The sequence below is a fragment of the Suncus etruscus genome, chromosome 18 (assembly GCF_024139225.1).
Source record: "Suncus etruscus isolate mSunEtr1 chromosome 18, mSunEtr1.pri.cur, whole genome shotgun sequence".
NCBI lineage: Eukaryota > Metazoa > Chordata > Mammalia > Eulipotyphla > Soricidae > Suncus > Suncus etruscus.
Genome location: NC_064865.1, coordinates 56,906,591 through 56,932,053, shown reverse-complemented (window position 1 = coordinate 56,932,053; position 25,463 = coordinate 56,906,591). Strand labels below are relative to the sequence as shown.

General features: G+C 45.8%; 4 protein-coding genes, 1 non-coding gene and 1 pseudogene across 5 annotated transcripts; 3 read left to right on the top strand and 3 right to left on the bottom strand.

The window, feature by feature from the left end:
- LOC125996148 (histone H4-like) overlaps positions 1-21,732 on the bottom strand; it is a 267,502-nt pseudogene extending 245,770 nt beyond the window's left edge.
- Positions 1,648-2,234, bottom strand: LOC125996133 (histone H2B type 1-C/E/F/G/I). The gene has a single exon (XM_049765084.1). It carries the CDS (start codon positions 2,105-2,107, stop codon positions 1,727-1,729), a length of 381 nt encoding a protein of 126 aa, XP_049621041.1. The 5' UTR covers positions 2,108-2,234; the 3' UTR covers positions 1,648-1,726.
- LOC125996125 (histone H2A type 1-B) lies at positions 2,422-2,814 on the top strand. Its single transcript, XM_049765076.1, has one exon. It carries the CDS (start codon positions 2,422-2,424, stop codon positions 2,812-2,814), a length of 393 nt encoding a protein of 130 aa, XP_049621033.1.
- LOC125996135 (histone H2B type 1-C/E/F/G/I) lies at positions 6,526-6,981 on the top strand. Its single transcript, XM_049765086.1, has one exon. The coding sequence runs from the start codon at positions 6,526-6,528 to the stop codon at positions 6,904-6,906; it is 381 nt and encodes a 126-aa protein (XP_049621043.1). The 3' UTR covers positions 6,907-6,981.
- Positions 20,381-20,487, top strand: LOC125996652 (U6 spliceosomal RNA). The gene has a single exon (XR_007491333.1). It is a non-coding gene; the product is annotated as a U6 spliceosomal RNA (small nuclear RNA).
- A 2,282-nt stretch (positions 21,733-24,014) lies between the features above and the next one.
- On the bottom strand, positions 24,015-24,407 carry LOC125996126 (histone H2A type 1-B). The gene has a single exon (XM_049765078.1). It carries the CDS (start codon positions 24,405-24,407, stop codon positions 24,015-24,017), a length of 393 nt encoding a protein of 130 aa, XP_049621035.1.
- Positions 24,408-25,463: the final 1,056 nt, after the last annotated feature.

The following is a 25,463-nucleotide window of genomic DNA, read 5'->3' as shown; positions in this document are numbered from 1 at the left end:
ACCCAGACCCAATTGTGGTTTGAGAACTTGTCCTTGACAATTGCCAATCAAATGATGGTGCAGGGTCCGGAAACCTCGATTTCCAGCCGCCCGGCGCAGAGTAATGAAAAAGTCTCGAGCCCAGCAATGATGCAAGCAAGTTCCGTATATTTTATCTGACCGGTCAGAGGTCAGAAACGTACTCGTGATAGAGTAGAGGTTTACAGACCCCGAAACCTTAAGCCAGTCTCTTTTTATACAGAATTTAGACAGGTTGATTCATTCTTATTATCAAAGCACAATTTTAAAAGAAACAGGAATAAGCACTGACATAGGAGAGCTGCGCCAGGGGTTGTGAGTTAAAGGTGATTTCAAATTTCAAGATTTTAGGGTGGGTGGGCCACACAGGAGCGGGAAGCAGGGAGGCAGCATCTTCAAATCTCAAGGACGGGTGGGTCATACAGGAGCTCGAGGGCAGATGGGTCACACGGGCTCGTAAAGCTGCGGGAAGCAGGGAGGCCGCAGGGAGATTTTGTAACTTGGCAGATAAGAAATATATGCAGGCAGGCAGTTAGAGAAAACAACTTATGATTAGTTGAAATGAAACGGGAGAGAAAAACAACTTATGGCTGGAGTTTAATAAATTCATATCATATTTTAAGGCTTTCATTAAAGTGTGTTTTTCACTTCTCTCAACGCAAAAACAGGGCTTAACAGGTGAATTTGTGGATTTGGAATTACTAAGTTTAATAGAGGTATGCTTGGTTGCAGTTTCAAATCTCCCCAAGCTACCTAAGTTGAAAAGGTACAAGTGATAGGGTCAAGACATTCACACCCACGTCTATAAAAGTAGTGGCAATAATGGAAAATAAAGAGGTGATACTGTTTTTGTTTTTAGCTTGGACCGGGCTTCTCTGTATTTTGTTATCAAAGTAAAACCAGAATTAAAAGTTTACAGTTAAGGGGAAGATGGATTGTCAGATGATGCTTAAGTCTGTATAGAAAGTCGCAGGGAAGGGGCAAGGGCTTTGGCTTCGAACTAGGCCGCATTTTACTTAAAATTCCTACTTCCTCCACCTTACTTGGGTCTCTCTGGGGCCAGTTTCTCTTTTTAAACTAAGGAGCCTTCTAAGGGTTACTCCAAGATTCCTCCCCCAAGTACTTAAACCTCATCGTACAACCTCCACCTAGCCCAGCGACAGCTTGCATGCCCCCACCCCCACCCCCAAAGCATCCTGCTGAAACTTCTCAACCAACTGGATTCCTGGCACATCATTTTATCCTTGTAAGGAGCTTCCCAGGGACTGAACCTTCCCCTAGTTTTATTACCTCTAGGAAAGTACCCGTAGGACAAAGCCTAACTAACCTCCCTGGAGTCCATAAATCAATTTTACAATGCTGTGTTTTCAAGTCTGGCAACTGCACACCCGGGCAGACATTTCAAAATGCCACTTAGATTTGCCCAGTTAAAATAAGCAGGGGGAGGACAAAACTATTATGGATAAGTGAAACCAAACCGAAAACCAGGATTTCCTGAAGTTAAACAGGCCTAAGAAACATATTACACTGCAAAAACTTATAACGCAAACAGAAACGAGGGGTCGATTCTTTATTGTACACCCCAAAAGAGCCTCCAGTTCCCAAGGGATAGAGCGGAATATTAAAGACAAGTGCCCAGCTGTTTTCCTGAAAAGATGGGTGGCTCTGAAAAGAGCCTTTGGGTGGACTAGTACAAGCAGCAGAAAGTTTACTTGGAGCTGGTGTACTTGGTGACGGCCTTGGTGCCCTCGGACACGGCGTGCTTGGCCAGCTCCCCGGGCAGCAGCAGGCGCACGGCCGTCTGGATCTCGCGGGACGTGATGGTGGAGCGCTTGTTGTAGTGCGCCAGGCGCGACGCCTCGCCCGCGATGCGCTCGAAGATGTCGTTGACGAACGAGTTCATGATGCCCATGGCCTTGGACGAGATGCCCGTGTCGGGGTGCACCTGCTTCAGCACCTTGTACACGTACACCGAGTAGCTCTCCTTGCGGCTGCGCTTGCGCTTCTTGCCGTCCTTCTTCTGCGCCTTGGTCACCGCCTTCTTCGAGCCCTTCTTCGGGGCGGGCGCCGACTTGGCTGGTTCAGGCATGGTAGCGATGAGTAGCTAAGAAGCAGGAAAAGAAAAATGGCGAGCTCTACGCAGGCTCGGAGCTTTTATGCTCAACGGTATGCAAATGAAGGATTGTTAAGGCGTCCGTCTGATTGGACAACACCATTCTACGTCACTACAGTATTATCCAATCAGAAAACTATTCTATCAGGCCTGCCGTTCCACCGCTAAGATTGGATCTGCAGCTGTAACCAATGACTCAGCTGCTTTTTCGCGCCCAACTGCAACTATAAAATGTGCACTTTGCTGTTCGGCTTCCAATCTTTTCTGCTTTGCTCAAGAGAAACTTCATCATGTCTGGACGCGGCAAGCAGGGAGGCAAGGCCCGCGCCAAGGCCAAGACCCGCTCTTCCCGGGCCGGGCTGCAGTTCCCCGTGGGCCGCGTGCACCGGCTGCTCCGCAAGGGCAACTACTCGGAGCGCGTCGGCGCCGGTGCCCCGGTCTACCTGGCGGCCGTGCTCGAGTACCTGACGGCCGAGATCCTGGAGCTGGCGGGCAACGCGGCGCGCGACAACAAGAAGACGCGCATCATCCCGCGCCACCTGCAGCTGGCCATCCGCAACGACGAGGAGCTCAACAAGCTGCTGGGCCGCGTGACCATCGCGCAGGGCGGCGTGCTGCCCAACATCCAGGCCGTGCTGCTGCCCAAGAAGACCGAGAGCCACCACAAGGCCAAGGGCAAATAAGCCGGCCTAGGGGCGCTCTGCTTCCAAGGCTCCAAACCCAAAGGCTCTTTTCAGAGCCACCCACAATTTCTGCAAGAGATCTGAACACTGGGGAGAACGTTGGAAACCCAATGTTAGGAGGCTTAAGGTTTACAAGAAGTCGCCCCTTTACACAAATCCCATCAAAATTTCACTTTTTTTTTTTTTTTTTTCACTTTATTTTCCATACACCACATACCGCTAAAATGCAAGGTCCATAAAGTCTTGAGTACTAAAACTGCTCCTAATTAGTTAATCTAGTTGTTCCTTTACACCTGAAACAAATCTGAAGTCTGAGAAACAACTATTCCTGACAACATGAAGTAGTTAAGCGCTCATTACCATGATTGATAACTGCAACTTACATATTAGGATCCTAGTTGATAAATCAGTTACTGAGGCAAGCAGCTTTTTGCGTATTCCTATACCATAATGTGATCAAAGTAGCTCTGGACAAACCAGTCTCCAATGTATGTACCAGTATGCCTTTTTATATTTTGTTTGCTTGTTTGGAGGGGGGTCACACCCGGCAGCGCTCAGGGGTTACTCCTGGCTCTACTCTCAGAAATAGCCCCCGGCAGGCTCGGAGACCCTATGGGATGCCGGGATTCGAACCACTGTCCTACTGCAGGCAAGGCGCTGCGGTCTCTCCGGCCCCTACCTATTTATATTTTAAAACTCAATTCCATATCTTGGCACAGTCATTAAAAGAACCTGAGATCGGTTGTAGTATCACTGATAATTCATCCGGTAGAATACCGCTTCTCTGGTGAAGCTGTCAAAAAGTTTAGATCCCCAGGATCCCATAGGGACCTCCAAACCCTGCCTGGCAAAATGCCCTGAGCATAGACCTAGACGAAGAACTGAACACACCGTAGGTGGCAGAAAACTAAGCAAATATAACACACACACACACACACACACACAATTCAATTTTGAAGTAACTTTATGGAGAGAAAAATACATTTTTCTATAATCCCCCTTCATATGAAAAAGGAATAATCCAAGCAAAATACTTAAATAAAAATTTAGGCCCAGACTTAGACAAATTCCACATCAGATTCCCTAATCACGCAGAGGTGCAATCTTTTTTAATGCTTTTTTGAAAACAGCTCATGTGGCATAGGACCACAATTTTTGTAAAAAATAGAAGGGGGAGAACGCACAGAAAGGGAAACTGGGATCAAAGTATGGCGCCAACTCAAACGAGATGAGAGACCAATCAGAACTCGCCTGCTGAACAGCACCGACCAATCGGAGCTCTCAGGCTGCACAGTCCCGACCAATCAGGAGTGGATGATGGGTATAAAGGTAGGCCCGGGCTGTAGCTCTAGTGTCTTGTTCTGAAAGCAACCCTTGTGAGATGGCTCGTACCAAGCAGACAGCCCGCAAGTCCACCGGCGGGAAGGCGCCGCGCAAGCAGCTGGCCACCAAGGCGGCCCGCAAGAGCGCGCCGGCCACGGGCGGCGTGAAGAAGCCGCACCGCTACCGGCCCGGCACCGTGGCGCTGCGCGAGATCCGCCGCTACCAGAAGTCGACCGAGCTGCTGATCCGCAAGCTGCCCTTCCAGCGCCTGGTGCGCGAGATCGCGCAGGACTTCAAGACCGACCTGCGCTTCCAGAGCTCGGCCGTCATGGCGCTGCAGGAGGCCTGCGAGGCCTACCTCGTGGGGCTCTTCGAGGACACCAACCTGTGCGCCATCCACGCCAAGCGCGTTACCATCATGCCCAAGGACATCCAGCTCGCCCGCCGCATCCGGGGCGAGAGGGCATAAGCTGCAAGGTTAAGTCCCCTTTATTCCAAAGGCTCTTTTCAGAGCCACCACTTTGCCACTGAAAAGACCTGTTACCTACCAGTAAGGTATTTGAAACGAACAGTTGTATAGCTATTTGGAGTGAATGGTGGGATCAGGTACCACCCTAAGGTCTATAAATTGTTGGGTGGACAGGGTGGTAGAAGCGCGCTCCGAGCTGGAGGGGAAAGGCTTCATCCTCCATCCGTCAACCTCTTCAGGGGCTGATTTGCAACAATTATCTATTCCTCTGGATTTTTAAAGGTTTCAGATTATAAATTGCCTGTGGGTAAGATTCCATCCTCTAGGCACGGCACCCTGGTTCGATTTTTCCTGGGACTTCCTAGTGGTTACTGTCGGACAAAGACAGCCTAGTTATGAGTTTTTACTTAATAGTGCTTTACAAGGAGTTAAATGGGTTTGAGGACTTAATGGGACTGGGAGACCTCGAGCCATAGTACTGGACAAGGCGGGCTACTCCCAAGAGTAATGCCTGAGCTCTGAACGTGGAAAAGAAACAACATTTCTAATTAGAGAGTGGCTTCGAGAAACCTTCCCCGCTTCCTCCCAGATTGAAATAGGTTTCAAGTGCCTACTTCGTAATTTTAGGGTGTCTTGAAGTCACTTCAGTTTCTTATTTTTGGAGATTCTGTTGTGTTTTTTATTGCCAAAACTTTAAAACTTTCAAAAACACAACTGCTAAACACTGCAACTTTTCCACTCTGATCCAGATCTCCCACTTTCTCCAAGCTTCTAACACATTGCTTGTTTCTGGGTCAGTTCTGATTTACAGGGCTAGAGGGGTTTCTCTGCCAGACCTTCATTAGGGTACCCCTAACTAAACCATTGGGCCTCGGTGGAGTCCCAAATGACAAGAGCATGAAAGACGGTTTTTGGAGGACAGTTGGTGTAATAAGGTCAACACTATACTTGCAGGGTCTCAAATTGGTCTCACAAGGTACAAACTGAAGAAGGGTACAAGAGTCGAACCCTAAGACCAGAGATGGTCCAGCTGTGAGAAACCCTCCTGAGATGAGTAGAAGTCAGGGCAATGGAGCAGCAAGCTACAAGGGACATGGCTTTTAGTGAGCAGGACAGACCCTTCCTCATGAAATTCTCTAGCTGGCCCTGAAGACCGGGCCTCTTGGTGCTGGAGGTGGGAGGGCAGCCTAGTTTATAGTGAGGTGAGGACATCACTGAATCTCCTGACTAAGCTGCGTCTGCAGATTCTGTTTCTTCAGCCCAGAAAGGGAAGAGGGGAACGAGAGGACAATGATCTCGGGGCACAGAAGGCCGCACGACTCCACATTGTAGTAGAACCGCTCTGGCTTGCCGTTGGGGATAAGCTGCTATGGAAAGTTGAATTGCCAGAAGAGCCCTCTCTCGGGGAACCTGTTACATTAAAATACTAGAATAAAAGCAGCTTGTCCCTGCACAACAAAGTGTCCTTTGTTCTAGAATAAAAGTATCCCTTACCCCTCTGCATCACAAATTTTCCCAAATAGTACCAATGATTTTTGAGATTGAAACCGGGTTAGTTATGTGCAAACTTTCAACCTGCTGTTCTTTCCCTGTAGTCTTGAAAATGGTTCATTTACTTTTCTATAAAAATGCCATCAGGTCAGTCCAGGTTACTAAATTTTTTTTTGGTTGCCTCCCTGCCTTTTCAAGGCGCGAAAGGGACGCCGTGCGATTGGCCGAGTGGCAACTTTCATTTCCACCAATGGCAACGCGACTCCACAGACAGCGCGGCCCGATTGGATTATATTGTCTGTGACGTCACTGGGAGAAACTGACCAATCGGGAGTGGGCAGCTCCGTCCCTCATCTGCATGCCTTCTGCTATTTAAGGCGGCGAGGCGGCATCGCAGCATCTCAGTGTCCTGATCGCTGACCATCATCATGCCGGAGCCAGCCAAGTCCGCACCCGCCCCGAAGAAGGGCTCGAAGAAGGCGGTGACCAAGGCGCAGAAGAAGGACGGCAAGAAGCGCAAGCGCAGCCGCAAGGAGAGCTACTCGGTGTACGTGTACAAGGTGCTGAAGCAGGTGCACCCCGACACGGGCATCTCGTCCAAGGCCATGGGCATCATGAACTCGTTCGTCAACGACATCTTCGAGCGCATCGCGGGCGAGGCGTCGCGCCTGGCGCACTACAACAAGCGCTCCACCATCACGTCCCGCGAGATCCAGACGGCCGTGCGCCTGCTGCTGCCCGGGGAGCTGGCCAAGCACGCCGTGTCCGAGGGCACCAAGGCCGTCACCAAGTACACCAGCTCCAAGTAAACTTTCTGCTGCTTGTACTAGTCCACCCAAAGGCTCTTTTCAGAGCCACCCATCTTTTCAGAAAAACAGCTGGGCACTTGTTTTGGATGTCCCCCTCCTTTGTCCCCTGGGAACTGGAGGCTCTTTTGGGGTGTACGATAAAGAGCTCTTCAAAGGATGTATCTGCCAACACATTTAATCGACGGGTACAAACACAATAAATTGAGTTGGTCCAGGTTGGAATTGGGGCCTATTCGCATGTTGGACATGTTAGCTGGTGATAGGTCGTTTGTATTGCTTTCTCAGCTACAGGCCATAGGACTTGCTATGCTTTTAGGTAAATATATATTCTAAGAACATCAAGTGTTTTTTTTTCCATTGCCAGATCGGTTTCCTAGGGAAAGAGCAAACTTAATGGGCTGGCTGGGAGGTTGTGTTAAAAGTTATATGTTGGGAGTCTATGGAGGTTGGAAAGTATCAGGTTTACTTGGTTGAAGAATGGGTTGTATGTAAGAGTACAGCTGGCCAGTTCTTAAGGTGAATTTAGCAGGTTTTTTTTTTAACCCTTACATTTTGTTTAATGTTTTCATAGGTCCTGTGTTTTACAAGATTCTTAGGACTATTTAGTTCTCAGCAATGTTTAGTAACTGCTGTCAGTTGTCACAGTCATCGCCAGATGCAGCCTTTAAGAAAACCAGGAGTTTAAAAGAGATGCTGAAAAGTTTGTAAACTAAAACCTCGGAATTAAGCAAATTAAAGCTAGCTTTGCCTGTCTCTATAGAGATATCCGGCTTCAGAAGAGGGAAAAGATAGAAGAGCCTGGTGGGTGGGTCTGGTCAGGGGCTCAGGCTAGACTACTGAGTTGCTGGGGACCAAAGTGGAAAGATTAAACGGTGGGTTTAAGAGGAATCTACCAACCACCAGCAAGGAATTTAGTAGACCTGGAAAAGACTGGAGAAGTTTATCCTTCAAGATAGGTAGGTTGCAGAATTTCAAAATCTTGGAGAAAGTATCGTTCTGATAGAGTCTGACTAGTTTAAAATTAGTTTGGACAGGATAGTATAGTACAGTGCTTGCCTCGGAGGTGGCCAGCCCAGGTTTGAACCCAGGCACTGCATATTGTACCCCCTAACACTCCCATGAGTTGATTTCTGAGTGCAGAGCCAGGAATAACCTCTGAGCACCTCCAGGTGTGGCCCAAAATGCAAAAAAGGAAAAGGAAAAACCATGAAGTGAGTGTTTTTGCTTACCCAAAAGTCTCACTTCTTGTTCTTAAAAAGGCCAGTCTATTCCCAAGTTTTCCCACATACCAAAAATTAGGTGTGAATTCCCATTATTTAAAACTACTAGAATTTAGAATTTTTTCAGGAAGCAATGATGGTTGTTTATCAGAGCGAGAGTAGCAAGTTATATAATTTCATATTATTGTATATACATTTAATTTCTGAGACTTAAAAAAATTTGGGGGGGGGTTTGGTTTTTGGGTCACACCCGGCAGCGCTCAGGTGTTACTCCTGGCTCCATGCTCAGAAAATTGTCCCTGGCAGACACGAGAACCATATGGGATGCCCAGGATTCGAACCACAGTCTTTCTGCATAAAAGGTAAATGCCTTACTTCCATGCTATCTCTCCAGCCCTTAAAATCTTTATGTATAGATAAAAATATTTTGATTCAGAGTTTTGCCTTAGCTCAGAAGGTAATGACATATTCCTCTGGCATAAAGTTTATTTTTAATTAGGAAATTGTGGGTACAGAAGAAAAAAAAATGTCCTTTTCCCCTCTGGTTCTTCTCGACCTGGTTGAACAATCAAATGCACAGATGACTAGGTGAAAAGAGCTATTTTAATTGCATCTATGTAGTGTCATCCATATGCATTTTAAAAGCAATGGTGGGAAATGAAGGCATATTCTTCTGACCTAGGTCCTAGGACATGAGTCTTATGGGGCCAGCATGACTCAGGACAAAGAACAGCTGCTCTGTAATTCAAAGTTGTCCAACCATATACATAGAAATGGAAATGCTATTTGTCATCAAAGTTTTAATTATCAGTGCTGGAGCAATAGTTCAGCATGTCAGGCACGCACATCAATGACCATTTTGACCTGTATAGTCTCGGACACCCTACCAGGAGTGATTTCCTGAGCTCAAAGGTAGGAGTAACTCCTGAACTCTGCTGGGTTTGGGTCCTTCCGTCCCCAATCTTGGTGCACTACCCTAGTTATCATTTCTTTTTTTTTTTTTTTTTTTTTTTTTGATTTTTGGGCCACACCCGATAATGCTCAGGGGTTACTCCTGGCTATGTGCTCAGAAGTTGCTCCTGGCTTGGGGGACCATATGGGACACCGGGGGATCAAACCGAGGTCCGTCCAAGGCTAGCTCAGGCAAGGCAGGCACCTTACCTTTAGCGCCACCGCCTGGCCCTAGTTATCATTTCTTAAGTAGTTAAAGGAATGGTAAAAGTTTCTCCTGGATATAGACTAGAAGTTGCCTTTTGTGATAGAAATGTCACTTCTGAAATAAATGTATCTTAGAAAGAGAACAGAGATTGCATCTGGAGATCTAACAAAACATTTGTTCTCAGAGATTTTTTTTTTCTGCATACTGGAACAACCCCCCCCCCCCACCCTCCTTGTCAATTGTTGGCCTCCTTTCAGTTAAGCAGACAGTATTTTCATGTTGAGTAGGAAACTTGTCTCCGAAATAAATCAACAGTATTCGGAGCAGAAGGGAATAACAAAACACAACAAAAGCTCCCTTTCTGTCTCAGGAAAGCAAGTAAATGTAGTGTGTTCTAGAAAGAGGTTCTGAGGAGCTCAGAGAGGCCTTGATGGAATTGATGAACAGATCCAATTTCACTTTTCCCCTCTAGCCCCCACAATTTGTTGTTGTCTGGCTGCCCTTTGTCCATGGTACAAAGACAAAGGAAAACAGCAGGATGAGATTAGAAATTTAGCCCTTTACAAAAAAGAAATCACCTGGTGGCAGGTCAGGAGTGGGCCTAGGTGATGCCTAAGAACCTGAATGTCCAGACCCACCTGCTTGAGACACCTGAAGAAAATCCTCTTGACCTCTTTCCCTGCTTTACTTGCTACATTATTTGAGCCTAATAAAAGCTCTCCACCCACCTTTGTTAAAGAGCCATCAAAGGTATTCAGCCTTTTTCTGGATCCCACTTTAGGAAACCCTCCCACAATCTGGGGGTTCCCCTTCCTGCCTCACTCTAAAGAAAGTCTTTTACTGAGTTCAGCTGTTTGCTACTGAAGCTGCTGCTTTGCCATTTTTAGTTGCACTCTTTGCTGCGATGTGAGTTCTGGCTGTAAATAACCTTTGTTTTCCTTCCTCAAAATGGTGGTAGGATTTTCCAAGAATATGGAGATGGTGTTATGTAAATATGGAAAACAAAACTTGAAACACAAAAATTCTGACTAAGTAGTGGGAGAGAGTATAGGCCCTATCATCTATAGGAGGTTCAGGTCCTTTCGTCTTAAATACTGGCAACCCCTGTTCAACCCACAGCATTACAGAGTGATCCTGTGTACAGATCCAGGCGTAAGCTCCAATCACTGCCAAATATGGCCCCAAACAAAAACTTTCATTCATGTTGTGGCACAGGAACATGTGATGAACTTTTGGCTGATACACACACACACACACACACACACACACTATATATATATATATATATATATATATATATATATATATATATATATATATATATATATATATATATATATATATATGTGAGTATAACTGAAGGAAAATAAGAAAACTTGTATAGATAATCTTATAATTTTACTAAAATTTAGCTAAGCTGTTAGTTTCTAGTTCTTAATTCGCTGTCCTGCTGTTCCCAAGTTCCTAGGCCCCTCTGGCTCTGAGGACCCCTAAAGAGATTCAGTACCATTCCCAGGGCCCCCTGATGTTGAAAGCAACTCACACTGTCCTGCTGCTCCCAGGTTCCCAGGCACCTTCAGCCTTGAGGACACCTGGCAGCCAGGCAATAAAACAATTCACGGGCGCCAGTGAAATTTCGGAGGAGGATGCAAACCACATCTCCAGAAATGACCACCAGAATGTAAGCTGAGATAAGCTGCTCTAGGAAGGGGGATTGTATGGTGTGAATTAAAATTTATGTAGACCTGTGGGACCTTTGAAATGTAGCTTTTATGTAGTTTTGTGTAACTGAGGATGTAATGGAATGATCTGAAGAGTATATAAGCTGCTTGAAATCTTGGGTCAGGGTCGGTCTCCATTCTCTGGGAAGCAGTCAGCCCTGGCATGCCAGATATAAAGTCTGCTTGCTTCAGTCTGTGAATCTCCTGGTATTACCTTGGTCGCAAAGCCGCTTGCCTCTAATAACAATCTAAAATCTGCAGCTTTTATGACTGTATTTAAAATCAGTTTAATTTTAAGAAATCTATTGTGAATACATTTCTTTTAAAATAGGGGCCAAATTGATAGCATAACAGGTAAGGCATTTGCCTTGTACATGGCCAAACCTGGTTCAGTTACCATCAACACACCATCCCTTGTGCTCCTCCAAATCCACCAGTAGTAATTCCTAAGCACAGCCAGGAGTAGCCCCTGACTGAGCACCGCTGGGTGTGGCCCAAAATAAATAAATAAAAATTAAGGAGAAAAAAAGAAAGTATATTATTTGGTTGGGGTCTGGGCCACACCAAATTGTGCTCCGAACTGACTCCTGGCAGGCAGCACAGTATAGGGGGTAGCAGATGGGGTTACAGGGATTGAATCTGGGTCCAAGCAGCAGAGAAGACAAGAGGCGACCACAGCATACTCTGAACCCTGAGAGTTCATTATTAAATATCATAGAATTTTAAAAGATACCATACCATAGAAAATACTTTTAGGGGCCGGGTGGTGGCGCTGGAGGTAAGGTGCCTGCCTTGCCTGCGCTAGCCTAGGACACGGACCGTGGTTCGATCCCCCGGCGTTCCATATGGTCCCCCAAGAAGCCAGGAGCAACTTCTGAGCGCATAGCCAGGAGTAACCCCTGAGCGTCACAGGGTGTGGCCCAAAAACCAAAAAAAAAAAAAAAAAAAAAAGAAAATACTTTTAATGAAGACAATGCAGATACGTCTTTCTTTTTCTCATGTCAATTTTGTATGACTTAAACTTTGACGCATGTTCTGTGGCACTGTTAGAACTACAAAATTGAGGCGAGTCAATCAGTGAATTTTTGGAGGTTGCTTTATTACAGGCGGGCCTGGGTTCCAGCACAAAAAGCTGTCTTGAACCCGAGTACAGGGGAGAGCAGGTTTTTATACCTTTCAGACTATTCCATTACATCTTAGTCAGTTACACAAAACTACAAAGGGTGATATCCCAACATTCCACAGGTTTACGTTAATTCTAGCACACATCACAGGGCCCCCTTCCCTGGCGCTACTTATCTAGCTTGGCTGCCAGCGGGGGCAGAGGTGTCTGGAGGTGCCTGGAGACCTTGGACAATGTCAGCTGCCTTTCGCATCAGGGGGTCCTAGGAATGGTAATGAATTACTTTATTACCTCTTCCCAGGCCAGAGGTGCCTGGGGCAGTACATCTTAGAATGCAAAAGCTAACCTTAGTTATATCTTACTATAAAACTATAGAACAACTAAATGAACATTACTGCACCAGTAACATTCAAATAGGGAATAAGATGGCCAAAGGGATAAAATAGGTGCATTAGATGCTTTCCTGAGTGTGACTGGCCTTGACATCCAGTATACTCCCCAAAGTCACATAGGAGTAATTCCTTTATGCAGACTCAGGAGCAACTCCTGAGCATGGTCAGGTGTGACCAAAAAAAAAAAAAGATAAACGTTAAGTTCAGTTCCATAGCTGGGTGCAGGTTTTGTACGCTGGAAGCCCAGATTAGTCTCGAGACCAGAGCAGGGCATGTGGAGCACTTATATTCAGATTAGAAGAAGCAAGGAACTGGGTAAGATTGCATGATAGGGAATTCCTAGGGGTAAAAAGCTTTAAAATCAGACATTCAAAAATATTCTAACAAAAACAAGCAGTGGGCCCGATAGCATAGCGGTGTTTGCCTTGCAAGCAGCCGATCCAGGACCAAAGGTAATTGGTTTGAATCCTGGTGCCCCATATGGTCCCCCGTGCCTGCCAGGAGCTACTTCTTTTTTTTTTTTTTAGGAGCTACTTCTGAGCAGACAGCCAGGAATAACCCCTTAGCGCCTCCGGGTATGGCCAAAAACCAAAAAAAAAAAAAAAAAAAAAGGCAATAATATAATCTGTGTAGAGGGTTAAAAGTCATATACGCACTTTGCAAATCAAAAAAGAGGTATGTTTACATTTCCTCAATCATCCTACGTGTCCTTGGTACTGTCATGTGAGATAAGTTTCTAATAATGAGTCGTTGATGGATTGCCCTTTCAGGCATTTTCCACATTCATGTTTGGCATTCGCATTCAATAGCATCTGCACTAGGAATAAATAAACATTTTGGTGCAGACATCAGCACAAGCGGACAAAAATGCTCCCCTACGGTACAATGGATGAAAAAAATCAAACCCAAATACAAGCCAGGCTTCCCCTCCTCCACGCGCGGAGATTTCCCGCCTCCCAGCTCCTGTTCTCAATTCGGTCCGCCCAACGCCCTATAAAAGGCCCGCAGAGCTCGCCCAGCCCGCAGAGCTCGCTCAGCCCGCAGTTGCCAGCGAACTCTCCCACTAGCAGCATGTCCGGACGCGGCAAAGGCGGCAAGGGCCTGGGCAAGGGCGGCGCCAAGCGGCACCGCAAAGTGTTGCGCGACAACATCCAGGGCATCACCAAGCCCGCCATCCGCCGCCTGGCCCGCCGCGGCGGCGTCAAGCGTATCTCGGGGCTCATCTACGAGGAGACCCGCGGCGTGCTCAAGGTCTTCCTGGAGAACGTGATCCGCGACGCCGTCACCTACACGGAGCACGCCAAGCGCAAGACCGTCACCGCCATGGACGTGGTCTACGCGCTCAAGCGACAGGGACGCACCCTCTACGGCTTCGGCGGCTAAGCGGTCACCCTGACTCCCTCCGCACAACTCCCAAAGGCCCTTTTCAGGGCCGCCCACATTTTCATAAAAGAGCTATAACTGATATTGGGTGTTTGAATCTTCGCTTCTTTAAAGGTTGTCCTAGTAGTGCCTTGGGTGTTAGAAGCTTTTCGCATTCACCAAGCAGCTCTTACTTAGCCCATGCTAGTAGGACCATAAGGAGTTTGGGGTTCACCCATATATGTACTAGCGGGAAACTTCTGTATGGCTGAAACTTGGGCTCCCAGCAACAACGACATCTTGGCCAATACGGGCCCTGATCCTCGAGCCAATCAGAACTGATGACCTTATCCTCCTGGAGATGCTGCCTGAAATGTTCTTTTGTTCTTGATTTGCTTTTGACTCTAGTTGGTGCCTGCTAGGGGGGAGTCAAACCTGGGTCGCTCAAGTTCCTGCGAAGCACTTCTTTGCTCTTTCTCCCTCCCAATAGGATCTGCAAAGTATATCTGATATTGAGGGAGAAATAATTCCCGTCCACAGAAAGCTGCGTTTTAACAGGGAGTTGAAAGAAATCTTAACTTGGGGGCCAGAGTCATCGTTTGCCTTGCATGTGGCCGACACGGGGCCACTCATCTGCTTCCCAGAGCCAGGAATAACCCCTGGGCGATGCTAGGTGTGGACACACACACACACACACACACACACACACACACGTTGTACAACTTAAAGTTAACTTAAACTGCACATTAAATTTGGTGTGATACTTTTACAAACTACTTCTCCCCAAATATTTATATAGGCATATAATGCACACATAATTTCTGGCATGTACACGTCATTTGAGCTTTGGCGTGTCAAAACCTCTCAAGTCTCATGGAAGCATAATTGAATTAGTTTATATTTGGATTGGGGGCAGTGTGAACCCATTCAATGCTTAGGGGGCCCGGGGAGGCCATGCTTGGCCAACACAGACCTGTGCTGAGGGGCCCCAAGTACTACCTATACCCCGAGGGAGCCCAAGTGGCACCAAAGACTGGGCAAAGAATTTGAGTATCCGGTTCTGACCCTAGTCAGGATGGTTTCATTTTTGCCTGTATTTGTCCCACCTGGGCAGAAAGAACCTTTGTTTGGGTCCTCCTTGACCCCACCTTGTTCCCCACCCACCCAAGGGGGGGGGTCCTCTTCCCAATAAAGAGGCCTCTCAGATTCCAGTAGTTTGCTGCTGGCTCCTGGTGGAGGTTCCAGGGTCTGTTTCTTCTCCCCAACTTGGTGTGAGTTATTTCTTACGTGGCCTTTGTTTCCAGAGGATTTATCTTGAGCTCAGAACTGGGACATCAGCTATAGTGGGTGAGATGGTTTCTGAGCAGACCAAGCGGAGAATTAGGCAGATGTTTTCTTTTTGGATAAGGGCTTGGATGTGGAGAATTAGGCTGATGTTTCTCTCTTGGAAAAGGACTTTGGTGTGGAGAATTAGGCCGATGTTTCTTCCTTGGATAAGGGTGTTGATTTGCTTTTGGATCAAGTCTATGCTCCTGACCTGGCTTCGGGTCCAGGTCTACGGGCACTTCTTAATATTCCTTATCATCTTTTTCTCATCCTTTACCGTATCCTTTGGAGGAGTAATGATTCGTATACTGGGCGGTCTGATGTTGCTCTTGTCCTTTTTTATACACCATGTATCTCAAGATCTACAGGTCATGATTTCCAACATGCTTTTCACATCGGAAAGTCAAGGCACCCTACCACGGGTGGCATGGCCTCCCAGTAGAAGTCCCAAGGTAAAAAATTTGCCACCCGCTACTGACTTTAAAACAAAAGAATCATCCTCTGCTGAGATCAGTATATTAGATGGAAGGAATGCTAAAGGGATTATTATATTGGGTATAAGGAATGCTAAAACAATATGACAGATGAAATGAATACTAAAGATAAGCTGGCTATTGCCTCTCAGAAGTCCAAATCAAAAAGCTGCTCTGGAGGACTTACTTCCAACCATCCCCTGCTGCAGCCCAGCCTGGAGTACTTGAGATGTGGCTCCTCTGTCCTCGCCCATCAGGATGTTAATAAACCCCCTTCCTCTGTGGCCCAGAACTTCAGAAACTTTTTTTGAATCGCTCAGTATATTCATGGACGCCTGTTCCCAGGATGGGCTGACTTCACCGCACTGCATTGAATTACTTGCCATCTGGAGCGATGGTGGACATTTGACCCCTGATAACTTCCATACGATTGCTAAGACCTGCCTAAGCCCCTTCGAATACTTGCAGTGGCACACGCGGTTCAGAGATGAAATCGAAACCAAGCTTTCCATTGCACGTTTTTCTGGCAGGATGATTTCAGGGGTTCAGTTGAGTTCTGAACTTTTGGGTCAATGGTCTTACTCAGACCTCTCTGAGCCCTCAATCAGCCAGATTCAGGAGACTTTCACTTGGGATGAGTTACTGCTGGTCCGTGAAATAGCCCTGAGTGCTTAGGAAAAGGTCAAACCAGATAGGGAATGCAAGATCTTCCAGGGTCTGTCAGAGCTATTTGCAAACTTCCTGGATAAACTCACTGCCGCTATCCAGAGACTGGTTAGACCGGAGGAAATGCATCAGCTCTTGATCAAAACATTAGCTTTTGAGAATGCCAATGAAGTCTGCAAGGCCACCTGGAGCCCTCTGAGCGACACGGGGGATGTACAGGGGTATCTCCTGGCTTGTCAGTATGTTGAATCCACTCTGCAGAGACAAGCTTGGGAGAACTGGGTTGAATCAGGCAATCCTGGAAGAACCCGAGCCTCCCACTTTAACCCCCATTTAAGGAAACCCCCTGGGCCTTGTCTGAGATGCGGTAAAGAAAACCATTGGGCAAGAGATTGCTATTCAGTTGGTAATCTTGTCTCCAAAAACTCCCAGCCCTTGTCCAAGATGTGGTAAAGGATACCACTGGGCAAGAGATGGTTTCACTTGGTAATCCTGTCTCCAGAGACTGGAGAAGAGTTCAGGGCAGATGCTCTAACCATGTCTTAACCAAATCATTTACAAATTGAATGTTTTGATGTGCTTGTCCACAGGTATCCTTGGAGAACGCACCTGGATGCTATAGGCTTTTATTTCAGTGCTCATTATAAGAATGTTTTGGCAGCCTATGTTCAATTTTAAATATGTGTGTTATCATTTTCTGATGCTTTTGTTCACAGATTGCTACAGGAAAAGATCCTAACCTGAATGACCTAGACTCTTGTTACATTGCTCTATATAAACTTAATTAACAAATTCTGGGGGGAAAAAAGCTTTAGTGTTGTGCTGAAAACAGAATTTGGAAAAGCAAATTGTTTTAAGACTGTTTTATGTGTTATCTAACCTCTGATGCTTTTACAGCCAAGCTACCTTAACCAACAGTGATTTCTAGGAATAAGAAAATCTCTCGGGGCCGGGCGGTGGCGCTAGAGGTAAGGTGCCTGCCTTGCCTACGCTAGCCTAGGACGAACCGAGGTTCGATCCCCCGGCGTCCCATATGGCCCCCCAAGCCAGGAGTGACTTCTGAGCGCATAGCCAGGAGTAACCCCTGAGCATAACCGGGTGTGGCCCAAAAACCAAAAAAAAAAAAAAAGAAAGAAAAAGAAAGAGAAAATCTCTCCATCTTAAATGCCGGCTTTTTTTTTTTTCCATCACTCAAGGGTTACTCCTGGCTCTGCACTCAGAAATTGCTCCTGGCAGGCTTCGAGGATCATATGGGATGCTGGGAATCAAGCCAGGGTCTGTGCTGGGTCAGCTGCCTGTGCTGTCTCCATAGCCCCCAGCTTTATATTTTTGAAGCATGTTGACTCATTCCTAGTTGGGTCAGTTGTACAGCTGTAACTTTTTGATCAATCTACAATGTGTGTGTGTGTGTGTGTGTGTGTGTGTGTGTGTGTGTGTGTGTGTGTGTTTGATGGCCACCTTTATGTCAGTCTTGTGTCGTTCTGTGCCCCCCTCCTCCCTGTCACCTTTTTCTATTGCCTCCCTATGTTCACTTATCCCAGAATTATTGCATTGCTCTCCCTATTAAACTCCTTCACCCCCTACAGCTCTACACTCCTTATGACCTGGAGCACTGTCCCACCCCCACTTTTACCTCATCACCATGGACTGCTGCCCAGGACCAGATTCACTCCTTGGCTCAAGGACATCTTGAGCCCTGACTTCAGCCAGCCACCTACCTACAGAAAGCCCTGACTGCCACCTACAGACAGATCATCTCACTGCTTGAAGCTGTAATCTGGATTCTGGCCCCTTGGACTTATTCAAAAGACATAAGGGGAATTTGTATATTTCTTTTGGGTGTATTTCTTTATTGGGTCGCAATTTTGCCCTTTCTGACTTGTTTAGTAGAAAATAATAAGGGGGGCCCGGAGAGATAGCACAGCGGCGTTTGCCTTGCAAGCAGCCGATCCAGGACCAAAGGTGGTTGGTTCAAATCCCGGTGTTCCATATGGTCCCCCGTGCCTGCCAGGAGCTATTTCTGAGCAGACAGCCAGGAGTAACCCCTGAGCACCGCCAGGTGTGGCCCAAAAACCAAACAAACAAACAAACAAAAAAAAAAAAAAAGAAAATAATAAGGGATATGTGTATTTCTCTATGTATTTCCTGGGAGCAGTATTGTTACTTGGCCTATTGAAAAGTATTGAACATGATACTAACTCATAGCCCCCTAGTTCCCCAATAGTACCTTGTAGCATCATCCTTTTCCTTTTTGCATAGGTTCAATAAAATGGGGGAATCTTAGGTCAGAAAAAGTTCCTATCTACTAGGGGTAGGAGCTCCAAAATTTCTATGTTGCAGGGGGCATTTCACCCTGAACATTTGTCATGTTGACTTGACTTAGGCTTTGGTTGCTCTGAGATCGGCCGTACACCCCAAAACTGTGGGTCCCATCATCAGAACTGGTACAGTCTTCTGCAGCACAGCAGGCAACGACTTCTAACCCCAGGCAGACTTCCATGCTACCCTGGCACTGGCTTTTACCAGGGTGGGCTCCCATGTCAACAACGCACTGCAACTGGGACTTGTTTCCATGCCATGCCATATCACCCGAACAGCAAAATAAAAACAGGACATGCTTCGAGAAGCCCTGACAAGGACTTAGGACCTGTGAAAAAATGGGCTTTCTAGTTACAGCACTTGCCTGCAACATCCAACAACTGCTACAAGGAAAACTTTTCCTGGGACCTGGAAGAAAGCCTCTGGGGTTGGGCAAATTTAGACTGTCTAAAGCCTGTAATTTGTCATCTGACCAGATGCTTCCTGGTAAGGACACCCTGCTCTTAGGCTAAAAGTTTTTTCTTGTTTATTTTCCCCAGATTTTACTGTGCCTATGCAAAATACAGCCACCAGTTTAGCCTCCAAATAGGATTCCCCACCTTTTACAGAGTATATTAGAACATGGTTTTTTCTGGTTTCCTCTCATTTCTGCATTTTAGTGAAAACAAGAGGGAGTTGACTTCTTTGTGTTTGACCCACCTAGGTTGGAAGAAACCTGGATAGGTTCTACCCCAACCTGTTCCCTACCCATTGGGTAGTCCTACTGTTCCCAATAAAGATTGGGTCCCTAATTTCTACTGCTTGCTGCTCGTTCTTGGTGGAAGTTCCTGGACCTGTTTCATTTCCCTAGTTGGTATGGATTATTTTCTGAGTCACTTTTGTTTCCAGACCCCCTGGGCTATCTCCCTAACTCTAGTCAGAGGATTCAGTTTGGGTTCTTGGCTCACTCCTACTGAGGAAAATAGATCCCTGCCCACATTTCAAGCAGGCTAACTAGTCACTGATAGCAATAACTGCCAAAAGAGTCCAGTCTGGATGGCAAGACTGGCTCAGGATGCATTTGGATGCCCTTAGGTGGTCCTAGCCTGGCTTTGTAACCTTGGCCACCTGGCAATGTACTACAAAATGTGGCCATGGCCTTGCGATGTCCCAGACTGCAAATTAACATGCCTGGGATTTTATGCTTATGAATGTAGGATGTCCCTGTTCTGTCAGCTTTAGATAGATCTTAGCTCTCAATTATGGAAGAAATTAAAATCCAGTTACAGACTAATTTATAGACTAATTAACTTTGTGTGTGTGTGTGTGTGTGTGTGTGTGTGTGTGTGGTTTTTGGGCCACACCCAGCGTTGCTCAGGGGTTACTCCTGGCTGTCTGCTCAGAAATAGCTCCTGGCAGGCACGGGGGACCATATGGGACACCGGGATTTGAACCAACCACCTTTGGTCCTGGATCGGCTGCTTGCAAGGCAAACGCCGCTGTGCTATCTCTCCAGGCCCTAATTAACTTTATTTCTGTCTGAAGAGATTTTCACCCAAAGGTCTGTCATTGAATTCTTTGTATTTTATTCAGGGCTATTTGAACCAGTGTGTATTTGCTCCACCTCTAACTCCTCTCTCCAATAATGTCCTACCTAGGCTGACTTCATTTAAACCCACAGTGGGGGAGAGATCAGAGCTACATCATATATGGCCTAAAAAAATATAAATAAAAGTGCTCGCTTCGGCAGCACAAATACTAAAATTGGAACGATACAGAGAAGATTAGCATGGCCCCTGCGCAAGGATGACACGCAAATTCGTGAAGCGTTCCATATTTAAAAAAAAAAAAAAAAAAAATATATATATATATATATATATATATATATATATATATATATATATATAAATAAAAGTTCCTGACAGTGGGTGGGAGGACTTACTCGTTAGTATGAGTTCCTTCAAGAACTGTATGTTGGCCTTATGTATTTTGCCTTATTTTATATACTTAGAGCCGATTCCTGTCCTCCCTCTTGAATTTGTTGATTCTTTGTGGTAGTGTAGTTGTGGGCAGCATTAAATACAGTTAGGTTGACCTAATTCATGGCCTCACCACCCAGGGTGAGAACCTGATCTAAATTCTAAAATCACATGAATTCCTTGTTGAGGACAAAGATAAAGAATGGTGCCTGAGACAAGATTCCTACACCATTCCTTAGTTGCTAGAGAAACCCATCCAGCCTTAGTGATTAACTCTAGGGGCTGGAGAGATAGCATGGAGGTGGGGCGTTTGTTTAGCAGGCAGGACAGTTTGAACCTCAGCATCCCACATGGCCCCCCGGAGGGCTGCCAGGTGTGACCCAAAAACCAGGACTATTGGAGACTGCATGCATTTCTAAACCAGACTTTTCAAGCCTAAAAACGTTAGTGTATTAAGCAGGGCTGTAAATTCCTGTAAGGGAGTTTGAGTGCTTCAGCCAAAGGCAAAACCACAAAATGCAAACTATCCTTCTATAACCAGAAACAGATTTAAGAAACATTTTTGGCTCCAGCTTTAAGGGTATACACACAGAAAGATAAAAAAGTCCAAGTGGAAATAGGCAAAGCTTCCCGGACATGTTATCTGCTTATGTTGATTCCTACAAACAGTCCAATTACTGGATTTGCACGTAGGTAATGTCAACCAAATAAGACAAGAGAGCTAAGCATGTATAGAAATAGCGACACAGCCTTCCAAAGAGACAGTGGGGGCCCTGAAAAGGGCCTTTGTTTTATTGGCTTTAGAGCGACCAGACTTAGCCGCCGAATCCGTAGAGGGTGCGTCCCTGTCGCTTGAGCGCGTAGACCACGTCCATGGCGGTGACGGTCTTGCGCTTGGCGTGCTCCGTGTAGGTGACGGCGTCGCGGATGACGTTCTCCAGGAAGCTCCTCGTAGATGAGCCCCGAGATGCGCTTGACGCCGCCGCGGCGGGCCAGGCGGCGGATGGCGGGCTTGGTGATGCCCTGGATGTTGTCGCGCAGCACCTTGCGGTGCCGCTTGGCGCCGCCCTTGCCCAGGCCCTTGCCGCCTTTGCCCCGTCCGGACATATTGCTAGTGGGAGAGTTCGCTGGCAACTGCGGGCTGGGCGGGCTCTGCGGGCCTTTTATAGGGCGTTGGGCGGACCGAATTGAGAACAGGAGCTGGGAGGCGGGAAATCTCCGCGCGTGGAGGAGGGGAAGCCTGGCTTGTAATTGGGTTTTTTTTTTCACCTATTGCATAGTTGATCATTGAACAACATGTAGTTGTTCTTTGTGTATTTTTTGTCAATTTGTGCTTATTGTCACAAAACAAATATATGTTTCTCTTAATTGCATGACTATTTTGTTATCGCGTTTGTTTTAAAACTAAAACAATTGCTTTGGAAGTGGAAGAGGAAGCTTCAGTTTCACCTTGCCTGCAGCTTGTGAGCAATCCCATATTTTTGGCTACTGCCATCCTACATTTTAAAACATTTCGTTAATTCCCTTAAAATCCTGCCCTGAGGTTATATTTACTCAGAGACCAAGATAATGATCCATGCCTAAGGCAAAAGACCAAAATCAAGACTCAGAGCAGTCAGACCACTACTCCCTTAGAATCCTTCTATTCTTCTTAGCACTCTTATCAATTGATAATGAATGCAACTCCAGTCTTTCCTGTAACAATACACTTTTCTTCCCCCAATTGAGCTCTGCTTAACTTAGTCCTACACTAAATTTCTCCCCAGATAGACAGTACATTTTCTCTACTCTGCAATAAATTTTCTACCTTATAATTCTGAATCTGAGCATGGTTTTTTTTTTACAAAGACCCTTTCTTTGTCCCTTTCTTTGCATTAAGAATAAACACTGATGTATAAAATCCAAGGGGAGAAATAAGTGTTTTCCCACTGCAAAAAAGATGTGAGCAAACTTGGTGTTTTGATGCACTGTTAGATTTGTAGAAGGTATGAATGACGGTTTTGTAATCACTTAACAGTTCCTATTATAATTAGAAAATATTTTAAATCGTCATTATATAAAATTAAAAAAAGTGTAGTGGGCATAGACCAGTGTTATCCAAATTAATTGCTAGTGGATTGTGTGCTGGATTGTGAAAAGTTGACGTTGAAAAAAACATGATTTTAAATCAACCCTTTATTCCACCAGATAACCTATCTTGCCTATGCGCTTTTAGAACTTTGTGCTTTGATAATATTCATTTCGTTTTCACAAAGATTTTTGTTTTCCAGGTGCTCTTGATTATTTTTAAGTACAATTTTAACATAAATACTAGGATTTTTATTTTTAGCAGTAAATCTACATTTGACAAAAGTTTACCCTCTTTATACTGTTTTCACTATAAGGAAATTCCTAAGGAAAGCAAAACGTGGGGCCTACAACTTGCCTATTGTGGATTGATTATTTTGTTTGTTTTGCTCTTGTTAAACCATTTTCAGCTGTGCTTAGCACTTACTCGTGGCATGAAGAGCACCTGTGATACCTGGCTCTAACTTGGATTTATTGTCCAAGTCCAGCACTTGGCCCACTGTATTACTGCTTCAGCACCTTGAGCAATTTTTCAAGAAAAATAAATTTTAATCATTAATAATACTTTTAATATAACTGATACCAATACTAATAACATACTGTCAATACATTTTAGAAATGGTCCTAATTCTGACTTTTGGGGTAAAAAGTCATTGAATTAAAAATCTTATTACACTTAGCAAATGTACCTATTCAGACCGGATCATCTAAGCTTGTTTGGCTCTTTATCAAACGTTCTTTGGATACACCAGCTTTTTAGCTATAATCTCTATTTAAAAATATTAAATAAACTATACTGAAAGCTATTTGGGAACTTCAGAATCCTCGTGGTTGGCGGCTCCTGCATTCAGAAACAAAGTTACTGCACCTCCTTTCAATAACTTGCATAAGATGAGAGTCTGGAAGCTCCAGATTTAAGTCTCCCTTGGTCCTTTTTTCAGCTGTTAGCATTCCTATTACTAGAAACACGTCTCAAGAGTGAGTAACTGAAATTCCCTCTAGAGATTTGCTAATAGAATTGGCCAAGACAGGGAAACAAGGTTAACAAGAATTAGACTTTAACTTATTGATTACGGCATTGGCTACGGCATTTCAATTTAGCATACTCTTTAAAAACCCAAAAACTTACCTGTCTTAATTTTTACCCAGCCGTCATTGGAAGGACTTAGGCTTCCCTCACTTACAGACCATTGTCCATTAATGATTCTGTTAGCAATATCCCGGCACTAAGGCAAATGTACAACTCTTTCATGACAAAATAGGTGGCTCTGAAAAGAGCCTTTGGGTTTGGAGCCTTGGAAGCAGAGCGCCCCTAGGCCGGCTTATTTGCCCTTGGCCTTGTGGTGGCTCTCGGTCTTCTTGGGCAGCAGCACGGCCTGGATGTTGGGCAGCACGCCGCCCTGCGCGATGGTCACGCGGCCCAGCAGCTTGTTGAGCTCCTCGTCGTTGCGGATGGCCAGCTGCAGGTGGCGCGGGATGATGCGCGTCTTCTTGTTGTCGCGCGCCGCGTTGCCCGCCAGCTCCAGGATCTCGGCCGTCAGGTACTCGAGCACGGCCGCCAGGTAGACCGGGGCGCCGGCGCCGACGCGCTCCGAGTAGTTGCCCTTGCGTAGCAGCCGGTGCACGCGGCCCACGGGGAACTGCAGCCCGGCGCGGGAAGAGCGGGTCTTGGCCTTGGCGCGGGCCTTGCCTCCCTGCTTGCCGCGTCCAGACATGATTAAATTAGAGTAGCAGCAGCCGGAGAAATCATGCCGAATGTGCTGGGGCTACAGCTCTTATAGTCTACTGTGGGCTCGAAAAGGTCGTCCTGCTATTGGCTAATAGGTCTCGGCGCTGCAGCCAATCGCAGCACGGTGCTGACATGCTTCATTTGATTGGGCCAAATCGTGTGACGTACAAGCCTCTCTATCAATCAGGTCTGTGAATTTCTCCACTTTCTCCTTTCTTAAAAGCACTGTAATGGAAGTTGCTTCTAGACTCAGGTTCATTTTGGGGTTTTTTTGACTCAGCTTTCCCACCGGGTAAGTGCTGCTGGTTCTGAAAAAACAAAATCTTTTTCTTTATTTTCATTTTATTTTTACAGCTACTTTCTCTAGATTAAGGGCCATTTTCAGCGTTTGGGTCTTTTCCATCTCCTATCATCAAAGATCAGGCCTATATATATATATATATGTGTGTGTGTGTATATGTAGGATATATAAGATATGTCTTATACAAGATATATACATAAGATATATATCTTGATTGTTTTAAGGTCTAAAACTTACTAGCAGAAGGCGTTAACGGTATAAAGACTCCACTTTGTTTGCCTGTGCCATTTATCCATAATTCCATGAGCCCCTGGATTCACGATTACAAATATAGCTGACTTGGTAACTTTCCACTTACTGGCGCTCTGGCATTCGGATCTTCCTGAGATTGGGTTTGCTATATACTTAGGCGAAAGCAGACAAAATATGAAGTTTGAATCCAGTTCCAAGGAGCCTAAGGACGTATCAGGAGCGACCGCGGCTGCTGAGCGGGCTCTGCTCGTGGCCAATCCAGACCCTGCGCGCGCGGTTTGAAATGGAGCACGAATTACTCTTGGAGGGCTTGGGGGACCATATGGGATCTTGAGGATTAAACTTAAGTCATCTGTGTGCAAGGCAAATGCCCAATCTGAAGTACTATTTTTCTGGTCCCTCTAGTGTACTTTTTATCTAAATCTTACACTATTGTTCTCCTCCATTTTTATCTCCATTCGTCTATTTGAGTTGAAATAATCTATAAAG

Bases quoted from the DNA above. Each gene is read 5' to 3' on its own strand.
- LOC125996135 (XM_049765086.1), top strand. From the start codon at position 6,526: ATGCCGGAGCCAGCCAAGTCCGCACCCGCCCCGAAGAAGGGCTCGAAG.
- LOC125996125 (XM_049765076.1), top strand. From the start codon at position 2,422: ATGTCTGGACGCGGCAAGCAGGGAGGCAAGGCCCGCGCCAAGGCCAAG.
- LOC125996133 (XM_049765084.1), bottom strand. From the start codon at position 2,107: ATGCCTGAACCAGCCAAGTCGGCGCCCGCCCCGAAGAAGGGCTCGAAG.
- LOC125996126 (XM_049765078.1), bottom strand. From the start codon at position 24,407: ATGTCTGGACGCGGCAAGCAGGGAGGCAAGGCCCGCGCCAAGGCCAAG.